Raw genomic sequence first — 11,153 nt, 5'->3', positions numbered from 1 at the left:
TTGTCACCTTATTTAATTCCCTGTAATCAATGCACAACCTTATGCTTCCATCTTTCTTCTTAACAAACAGAACTGGTGCTCCCCAAGGAGATGCACTCGGTCTGATATACCCTTTGTCCAACAGATCTTGCAATTGCTCCTTTAACTCACTCATCTCTATAGGTGCCATCCGATATGGTGCCTTGGATATTGGTGATGTCCCTGGGACTAAGTCTATGGTGAAATCAATTTCTCTCTTAGGTGGCATTCCAGGAATCTCGTCCGGAAATACGTCCAGAAATTCATTCACCACTTCTATATCTTCTGGCTTAGTTACCTCATCATGATCCATGTTTCTCACACTACAGAACTACACCGGATGCCCCTTTTTTCACGTAATTTGCCAACTTTAACACAGATATCAACCTAGGGCATTTCGCTTTGCCATGCATCCAATAAGTCACTGACTCATTCTCACTTGTGTTTATTTTCACCTCCTGCGATCGACAACTTATTTCTACATTGTATTTGCTCAACCAATCCATTCCCAGGATGACATCAAAATCCTTTAACCCAAACTCGATGAGGTCAGACTGAAACACTTTCCTTTCAATCTCTAAAGGTACATTCCTAAAGGTCTTGGTACAATTCAATACCCCACCCGTCGGAATGGTTATTGGTAAATCTACTGCTTATACTGTTTTCAAACAGTCTTTAAGTTTCGAAACAATTCTTTTCGAAATCAAAGAAAAAGTTGCACAAGAATCAAATAAAACTTTAACAGGAATAAAACTTTAACAGGAATAGAGTGAATAGAAAAAGTACCGGTGATGACATCTTTCATGGAATCAGCCTCATGCCTACTCAACACATTCAATTTTCCTGCAACTCCACTTTTCTGCTAATTGTTCCCATTGTTGCTGTTATTGTTATTCTTTGCTCCATTGTGCTGCGCTCCCTTATTCCCATTGAAGTTATTGTTGTTTCCCTAAAAGTTCCTTTGGGTTCCTCCTGAATTATTGTTTTGCTTATTCCCATTAGAACCTTTGGAGAAACACTCATATTCCCTATGCCCCAACTTGTTACAAGCACGACAAGCAACCAGATTTCCATCATAGTCCTTTCCAAGATGGTTATTCTTGCACCTCCTGTAGAAATAACGCCTCTCATTTCTGTTATTCCCTTGGTTATTGTTCCTAGCCCCTCCATTGAAGTTACGTCCTCCTTGACGATTGTTACCTTGGGAATTGTTGTTGTTGTGGAAGTTATTGTTGTTATGGTGGTATTTATGCTTCTTGAAGTTGTTCTGGTTACCCTGTTGGTTCCTAGAGTTCTGTCCCACCTCTTTTCTCTTCTCTTTCACTTCCACATCAGCCAGTTCCTTCTTTTTCTTCAACTCCAAAGCATACAAGTGTGCAGCTCTGCCATACACCTCATCCAAGGTTTCAAACACTTGTCCACATAACTTCAGCTGTAAATCAGTAGTCAAACCACTCTCAAACTTCCTAGCCTTTGCCTTCTCTGTAGAGACGAACTCTTCAGTAAAATGAGACAGCTCAATAAACTTGGTATAATATTCAGTCACTGACATTTCCTCCATCTTGAGGTTTGAGAACTCTTCAGCCTTCTGCTTCTGTAAGAAGTTAGGGTAAACTTGTCTCTCACTTTCTCTTGGAACCTAGTCCAATTGAATCCAGGTAGCGCTCTAATAGTTCTCTCATTTTGCTGCCACCAAAGATCAACTTCATCTCTCAAGTAATAAGTAGCACAGCCCGCCTTAGAATTTTCTGGGCACCCAACTGCCCCAAACAGTTTCTCAAACTCCCTTAACTAATTTTCCAGTATGGTAGGGTCAGGCTCTCCTTGATAGGTTGGTGGTTTTCGTTGGGCCACCTTCTTGAAAAGTTCTCCCTGAGCATCCCCATTGTTGGTTGAAGTCCTTGCCAACTGCTGGGCTACAACTGCCAATTGTCTCAAAACCTCATTTAAATCACTCCCATTATTACCAGAATTACTTCCCCCTGCCATTTTGTTTCTCCTGGATTAAGAACAGGAGTCTCTATTAGAAATGGCTTTGGTTAGCTCTCAAGACATACACTCATCTATTACTTAACACCCTTGAAGCATTAAAAGTAAAATTTGAAGCTAACAACTTGGGATAGCAAAAGCTAAAAATTCCCTAAATTTGTAATTCCCTGCTTGACCTCCCAGTGAAGAAGAAGAAGAAGAAGAAGAAGAAGAAGAAGAAGAAGAAGAAGAAGAAGAAGAAGAAGAAGAAGAAGAAGAAGAAGAAGAAGAGGAACTCCTCGAATGTTGACTAGGAGAAGGGGGATTTTGCCCCACTGGATTTTCGAAATAATAGTCATGGTATGGAAGGTGGAGTTGTCGACAATGGGCTTTCTCAACCCTAACAAGATAGGAAATCAAAAATCTGTAATCCGGGTACCATTGTCCATAATAATCCCTATATTTGTAGTAGTTCGAGATGTCCCCTGGTAAATAGAAATCAGAAAATTTGGATTTGACAGCATAATAAGGAGGCTCATCAAGCAAGCAACGGACAATCATAGCTAAAATACGATCAGGGCTATCAAAAACTATGTCCCTTAAAACATTGCTCCTGTAGGAACAGTAAAAGCGAATCTTTTGAACGTAATCACAGGCATGTTTGTTAGGTTTCTTAGTGAGAGTGCCTAGTTCGGTGTATCTGCTAGGAAGATTCGGCATCCTGTAAAGAAAAGACTTAGAAAAGAATTCTCTTTCCCAAAGAAAACAAAATAATACAGTTCTTGCATGAAATAGGTTCAATGTTCAATCAAACAATTTTCTTATTTCTAAACACATAAATACATATCCTCAAGCAATTTATTCACATGATTAAACATTCACAACCTAAATATTAATGCATACAAGAACATGATTATTTCTAACTTATATGCCCAAATTCTTTCCTACCCATTCTCACCAACATGCTTTAAAAACTGTAAACACATAATACTTACCTTAATCCTTGCTTTCCTGCAAAATGAACAAACTAAAAAAAAATATTTTTGACTCCTTTTTAATTTAATTTTCGAAATTAAATAGGAAAGAAGACCAAAACATTCGGCCCTCCCCCCTAAAAATATTTTCGGACCTTCCCAAAAAAAAAAAAAATTTAGTCCTTATTAAAAAATTTCGGACCTCATTAAACTAAAAAAAAAAAAAATTCGGTTTTTAAATTTAATCGATAAATATTTGATCATCCCAAAATAAAATAAAATAAAATAATTCTCTAAAAATTTTTACCAATAAATAAGTACTTGGCCAAGTTTAAAATTAAAACACTTTAAAACACGTTTTTGACTTTAGTGGTAATAAAACCTCAACTAAAGCTCCCAGATATCACTTTGTAACACCCTAGAAATTCCTTTCTTTTAAAATACATGTTTTGCCCTTTTTAAAACTTTAAATAGGAATATCTAAGAGATTACCGCCACCGTGAAAACGGATAAGGCAACTATCAAAGTGTAATCTCCCGTATTTTTAAATATTTTATAAATGAAAATTTATTTTATTTATAATATTTATTTGTATTTTTCCGGATTTTATTTTAAAAACTTTCAAATTATTAATTTGGGCCGAAAATTATTTTAGTACAAATTATTTTATGAGCTTTCATTCTACAATCTATGCCATACAAACAAAGCCTAGTCCATTGCATTTATCTAATTGGCCCATTAATTTTATGAAGCCCAATACTCCTACTTACCCTACAACTCTCTCTCCTATAAATACCCCATACATCCCCAAAATTTTCCCCACACAAAAGGTTAGTCTTATTTTCTCCTTTGTTTTATTAATTTGTGTAATTATAATTATTGATTTATGGGTTTTGATTTTATTGTTTGAAATTAATTTAATTAGTATTAAATTGTATTTTGATGATTAAACTTTATAATTTCAGATTTTATAAATGTCATAATTTTTAGATTTTGTAAATTTTATAACCTAGGGTTTTTAATTATTGAAAATCACGATTTTAGGGTTTTTACGAACAATTGATTTAGGACTTCTATAGTAATGATGTTTGAAATTTTGGTGATTATAAATTCTGATTAGTTTAACTTAATCCCAGAATATTTTGAACACGTAAATTCGTGTTTTAATTCTTAGATTTCCATTCGTTAATATTAACCCCATTTTAATCCCGATTAGGTTATGAACTCATCCGATTTTGATAAAAAAAAAGTAGTGTTTTCCATGTGGAAACAATGTTTTAAGAAAGACTCACTACCTTTGGTAGTGAGCACCACCCTCTCGTGCCAAATTCAGCCTCTAAATATGATTTTCGGTCAGTTTTTGATTTTTAACGAAGTTTTTTTTATACTTTAAATTTTATCCTTGAGTTTTAAAGGGTTTTTGATTAGTTTAAAATGCTGGAATTTTATTTAAAGTAGTATAATTGTGATTTTAATGAAAGGGTGTGATTACCCATTAAAAAGGAGTTTAATTAGGGGTTTTAAAATAATTTTCAGATTTTTTTTAAGTAGTCTAAAGTAAATTTAAGTTGCTGGAAATTTGGTTGAGTATTAATTTATTGTTATTGGTTGTTTTCTAGGAAGTGATTATTCCCTAGGAGACTTTTAAGTGATTAAAAGTGGCACAAAGGATTGTTTATACGAGGTACGTACATGTCTACTTCGTTGTAAGTAGTATCATGTTTAGGTACCAAAAAGAAAGAACTTAGTTTCATGTTTAGAGAACACTTGGATGGAAATTGTTTGGTTATACATTTAATTAATTCATGTGCTTATGTTTATGAGACATGTTTTGGTGAATTGATTATGTTTGTATGGAATTATGGATGCAAGAAAGTTGAATTATATTGGATTAATTGTTTGTATGGAATATTAATACAAGCATATTTTTATTGGATTGGTTTATTAACCACAATTGGATTATTGAAGGATTGGAATAGAATGGTTTAAGTGGAATGAATTTATTAATTATTCCACAAGATTATTATTATTTTATTTATTACTCAAGCATGACTTGTTAGTATGTTGAGTAAAAGTGGATTAGGCCGAAATGGCTAGGTGGGTTGACTATGTTCAACAATTTTGGATAATTTGGAAGTTTAAAGGAATTAAAGGTCAATTTGTGATGTGATCACCATTGTCCTAAATAAGATTAAAAGTGAATTGATGTATGATCGTTATGTATGGTCTACTTGAATGAGTCGACTATTAATTAAAATTGTAATCACGTAAAGTGAAACAAGGATGAGCAATAAAACTCTGGAAAGGGTGCACTTCTAGAGTATTGACAATTATGGGTTGGGGTACACGGTCGTAGCCCGTGGCTTTTCGAGGCATGTTTGATCAACATGTCCTCTTCTCTTTTGGTATTTATATTTTTATTTTATAATGAAAGTTAGATGGGATCCTAGACTAACTTTGTGAGAATGGAGTCGCGCCCATTCTTGCATTGCGCTAAACTTTTATTTTAAATGGTCATTTGGGACCAAAATGATTTGGTGGGTTGGACAACCTCGTCTATTGCTTACTCCAAATTAAATTAATCAAACTAAATATAAAAAGTCAAGTGTTTGGAACTGGTTACTAAGTATGTTGAGTCAATTGAATTGTTTAAGTGTGGAGTCTTGATCAATGAATTCGCTTTGTATGTGTATTTACTTTAATTGAGCATGTTAGGTTTTGTACGTTGTAGCTTGTATGTGCTCAGCTTTGCTGATTGCGTGCTTTTGTGTGTGTTTTCTTTTGGTCATGGCCTTCGCCTATCAATGACCCTGTGATGATCCAATTATTACACTTGTATTATTGGGGAGCAGTATTGCACAGGTTAGCTTGATGATGTGAGGTTCGGGGATTTGACATACGCATTGTCAAGGGATTGGTGTGATTGAGAGTATTCGTTCTTTGTATTGAACTTATCTATGTTTTACTATTTCAGTTATGTTTTGAGATTTTAAATATTAGTTTGGTTTAATAAGGGCCTTTATGGTTCCAATTTGTAAGCTTTGACTTATTGATTTTCTAAATTATATTATTTTAAGATTTAAGTTGGATTTCCGCTGCAATACTTTGATAAAGCCTTAACGTTTTAACACGTGGCGGTAACATGCCAATGGTTCTCCACTATTTTATTTAAATTAAGTGGTTTGGAAAAAGGGAGAATTATTGGGGTGTTACAAAGTGGTATCTGGGAGCTTTGGTTAGATTTTTATTATCACTAAAGCCAATTTTAAAGTTTTTAGGCGCCTAACGTTTTAAATCTAATTAGTTTGATTTAACTACATTATTTAAAGTTTAATTTAAATTTTCAAAAAAAAAAAAGTATTTTATTTGTTTTATTTATTTTCGAATTACTAAATTATTTGAAATAAAATGAATTTAATTATTTATTTTATTTTCTTAACTTCTTTGCTTGTTTTATTTATTGGTGAGATTTGGGTAACTTTAGAAAGAGCGTATAGGATAGATTATTTCTTTCTATATGCATTGTAATTAATTCTTTTGCGTTTTTATTATTGTATGAATTAATTATGCAAATTATTTAATTGTTTATGTTTTACCTAACGGTGCTACTTTATTGTGATCACCTAGTATCATGTTTAAGGTTTAAATCATGTAATATGGAATTATATGTGATGATTTGTGCTATGTGACATGTGTAAATAATTATTATGTGAAACATGTAGTTATGTGACTAATAATATATGTTTATTTAATTATATTGTTTACTTAATGCTTGAATTTTGGAGGGGATTGAATCAAGGGAATTATTTTTCTTGTGCGTAGGAATGATTAATATTTAATAATCATTTCCTTTAAAAGTGACTTATTAGGGGCGATCGTGTGGCCTTGCTCACCTTTCTTCCTTAATATATTTTATGAATGTGAGGTGTTAAGCAAGTAGAGTTCTTTTGTGTCGACGTTAGCCTAAGAGTGCGTTATATTTCTAGGCAGAGAAGGAAGATGACCAACAATGATGCTTTAGCTGATGCTATTAGGCTTCTAGCTAAGAACTTGAACCAAAACCGCAATGATAATCCTGATCCTGCGGGTGAGATGTTTAAGAAGCTTGCTCAGGTCAAACCACCATACTTTAAGGGAGGTGGAGACCCAACTTTTTTGGAGAATTGGATTAGGGAGTTCGATAAGATCTTTGCTGCTTTGAATTGTCCTGTGAATATGAGAGTGGATCAAGCTGCCATATATTTGAAAGAAGAGGCAGATATTTGGTGGAGGGATAATGGAAATGTACTTCGTGCTGAGGCTAATTTTGAGTTGGGTGACCTTGATGTTATTTTGGGAATTGATTGGTTGGCCACTTATAAAGCTAAGATTGATTGTGAGATACAAAAGATTCATTTAAGGAGTTCTTTGGGAAAGACTGTGTCTTACAGACGTTTTGGGAAACCAAAAGGTATTGGAATTATTTCTGGAATGAAGTTGTCAAAACTTGTGACAAAAGGGTATCCTTTATTCTTTTGTTGTGTGCAAGACTTGGAAAAGAGTAATAAGGTGAATGTGGAAGATGTGCCAATTGTGAATGAGTTTTTAGATGTATTTCCTAAAGAGATTTCTAGAATGCCACCAAAGAGGGAATTGGAGTTTACAATAAATTTGGTTCCTGGAACGACACCAATTTCTAAGGCACCATATAGAATGGCACCTGTTGAGATGGGAGAGTTGAAAGTGCAACTGCAAGAATTGTTGGATAAAGGGTATATTAGGCCAAGTGCATCTCCTTGGGGAGCACCTGTTTTATTTGTGAAGAAGAAAGATGGGAGCATGAGGTTGTGCATTGATTATAGGGAGTTGAATAATGTGACGATAAAGAATAAGTACCCACTGCCCAGGATCGATGATTTGTTTGATCAATTGAAAGGAGCTAGTGTGTTTTCCAAGATTGATTTACGTTCGGGGTACCATCAACTAAGAGTTGCTGATAAGGATATTCCTAAGACTGCTTTTAGGACTAGATATGGGAACTATGAGTTTACAGTTATGCCTTTTGGGTTGACCAGTGCACCTGCAATCTTTATGGATTTGATGAATCGAGTATTCCATGAGTATTTGGATAAGTTTGTGGTTGTTTTTATTGATGATATTTTGGTATACTCGAAAAGTGAGGAAGAACATAAGGAGCATTTAAGGACCGTGCTGAGAACTCTTAGAGACAATAAGTTGTATGCTAAGTTTTCAAAGTGTGAGTTTTGGTTAGAGAAGGTTGCATTTTTGGGACATTATGTGTCTAAAGAAGGTGTTTTTGTGGATCCAACAAAGGTTCAAGCAGTGAGTGAATGGCCTACGCCTAAGAATGTGTCTGACATAAGGAGTTTCTTGGGACTAGCTGGCTACTATAGAAGGTTTGTGAAGGATTTCTCGAAGATTGCTAGACCCTTAACTACCTTGATGAAGAAGGAAAGTAAGTTTAAATGGGATGAAAAGTGTGAACAAGCATTTCAAACACTTAAAGAGCGTTTAACCACTGCACCTGTTTTAACCTTACCTGATGGAAGTGATGGATTTGAAGTATATAGTGATGCTTCAAAGAATGGATTAGGGTGTGTGTTGCAACAAAATGGGAAGGTGATAGCTTATGCTTCTCGCCAACTCAAATCTCATGAAATCAATTACCCTACACATGATCTTAAACTTGCGGCTGCAGTGTTTGCATTGAAGATTTGGAGACATTATTTATTTGGAGTAAAGTGTAAGATCTTTACAGATCACAAAAGTCTCAAGTATATCTTCACTCAGACGAATCTCAATATGAGACAGAGGCGTTGGTTGGAATTGTTCAATGACTATAACGTGAACATAGAATAACATGAAGGGAAAAGCAAACGTTGTTGCGGATGCCTTGAGTAGGAAATCAAGTCATGGTGTGAATGCTTTAATCATGCCTGACGAATTATGTGAAGATATGAAGCGTTTGAATTTAGAGGTTGTGAGCTATGGTGAAGTAGAAGCAAGGTTAAGTGCTCTTTCACTTGGGAGTTCATTGTTGGATGAAATTAAAGAGAGTCAGAAAGGTGATGAGGGAATCCAATTGATTAAGGAGAAAATGAGCCAAGGGAAGAATGTAGATTTCAAGATCCATGATGATGGAAGTTTGAGTTACAAAGAAAGATGGTGCATACCAGAAAAGTGTGAGGATTTAAAAGAGAAAAATCATGGAAGAAAGCCACAATACTCAATATTCTGTACACCCGGGAGGAGACAAGTTTTACAAGGACTTGAAAGTGTTGTATTGGTGGCCAAATATGAAAAGAGAAGTAGCTGAATTGTGAGTAAATGCTTGACTTTTCAAAGGGTCAAGATTGATCACAAGAGACCTATGGACAAGGTTCAACCTTTGGAGATTCCATGTTGGAAATGGGATTCGATATCCATGGATTTTGTCACAGGATTGCCTAGAACCAAAAGTGGCAATGACACTATTTGGGTGATTGTAGATCGACTTACAAAGTCTGCGATATTTATTCCAATAAAGGAAACTTGGAAGAAGAAACAATTGGCAAAGGTCTATGTGAAGAATGTAGTTCGATTACACGGAGTGCCTAAGGACATCATCTCCGATCGAGATTCAAGGTTCTTGTCCAAATTTTGGCAAAAGGTTCAAGCCAACTTGGGAACAACACTGAAAATGAGTACTGCGTTCCACCCATTAACGGATGGACAGACTGAAAGGACCAATCAAATCATGGAGGATATGCTAAGGGCGTGTGCCTTGGATTTTCAAGGTACTTGGGAGGATCAATTGGATTTGATTGAGTTTTCCTACAATAATAGCTACCATTCTAGCATTGGCATGGCACCTTTCGAAGCATTATATGGTCGAAAGTGTAGAAGTCCTGTATGTTGGAATGACTATAGCGAGAATCTTGTTTTAGGAACAGAGTATATTGAGGAAATGGTGAACAAAGTGAAGTTGATTCGTTCAAAAATCCAGGCTGCACAAGATAGGCAGAAAAGTTATGCCGATTTGAAAAGGCGAGATGATGAGTTCATGTGGGTGATAAGGTCTTTTTTGAAAGTCTCACCTACAAAAGGAGTGATGAGATTTGGAAAGAAGGGCAAATTGAGTGTCAAGTATGTAGGTCCTTATGAAATTTTGGAACGTGTAGGCAAAGTTGCTTACAAATTGGCATTACCTATGGAATTTGAGAAAATGTGTGATGTGTTTCATATCTCTCAATTGAAAAAGTATGTTCCTGATTCTAAGCACGTGCTACAATCTGAATCGATTCAGTTGGATGAGACTTTAACTTATGAGGAAAAGCCTGTGAAAATTTTGGATCATAAGGTGCGTAGTACGCGCAATAAGGATGTGAAAATTGTTAAAGTTCTTTGGTCAAACCATGAGAATGAGGAGGCTACTTGGGAGGCCGAGGATGGTATGAGAAAGAGATATCCTGAGTTATTTAATGAGGTGATTTACGAGGGCGTAACTCTTGTTCTTTAAGGGGGGTAGAATGCGTATAATTTCGCGCCTTTTGCCTTATTTTATGCTATTTTGTGGTGTTTTTATGCTTTTCATAGCTATTTTATTGTTTACGTATCAAGTGAAGTGCGTAAATTGGGATGGTGATAAGATATTAGTGTCAATATTATGACACAACTGGAATTCCAGCAAGATAATTTTGAAAATTTTGAAATGGCTTTATGCAAAAGTTTTACAATTTAAGGGATTTTGTGCTAAGTTTCGGGACGAAACTTCTTTTAAGAGGGGTAGATTGTAATCCCCCGTATTTTTAAATATTTTATAAATGAAAATTTATTTTATTTATAATATGTATTTGTATTTTTTCGGATTTTATTTTAAAAAGTTTCAAATTATTAATTTGGGCCGAAAATTATTTTAGTACAAATTATTTTATGAGCTTTCATTCTACAATCTATGCCATACAAACAAAGCCTAGTCCATTGCATTTATCTAATTGGCCCATTAATTTTATGAAGCCCAATACTCCTACTTACCCTACAACTCTCTCTCCTATAAATACCTCATACATCCCCAAAATTTTCCCCACATAAAAGGTTAGTCTTATTTTCTCCTTTGTTTTATTAATTTGTGTAATTATAATTATTGATTTATGGGTTTCGATTTTATTGTTTGAAATTAATTTAATTAGTATCAAATTGTATTTTGATGATTAA

The 11,153-nt window shown here is 34.7% G+C and overlaps 1 protein-coding gene across 1 annotated transcript; it reads left to right on the top strand.

Moving 5' to 3' along the window:
- The first annotated feature begins 6,959 nt into the window (after positions 1 to 6,959).
- On the top strand, positions 6,960 to 8,819 carry LOC145571032 (uncharacterized). Its single transcript, XM_081630132.1, has 2 exons — positions 6,960 to 7,711; positions 8,117 to 8,819. Exons 1-2 carry the CDS (start codon positions 6,960 to 6,962, stop codon positions 8,817 to 8,819), a joined length of 1,455 nt encoding a protein of 484 aa, XP_081486258.1.
- The last annotated feature ends 2,334 nt before the right edge of the window (positions 8,820 to 11,153 follow it).

Source organism: Chenopodium album, chromosome 12, assembly GCF_948465745.1.
Source record: "Chenopodium album chromosome 12, dcCheAlbu1.1, whole genome shotgun sequence".
In the NCBI taxonomy this organism is placed as follows: Eukaryota; Viridiplantae; Streptophyta; class Magnoliopsida; order Caryophyllales; family Amaranthaceae; genus Chenopodium; species Chenopodium album.
The sequence above is the reverse complement of the archived record's forward strand: the minus strand, read 5'-3'. Positions and strand labels throughout refer to the sequence as shown.

Coding starts and splice junctions, on each gene's coding strand:
- LOC145571032 (XM_081630132.1), top strand. CDS start 6,960: ATGACCAACAATGATGCTTTAGCTGATGCTATTAGGCTTCTAGCTAAG. Junction 7,712..8,116: donor CAAGAATTGTTGGATAAAGG/GTATATTAGGCC, acceptor ATACTCGAAAAG/TGAGGAAGAACATAAGGAGC.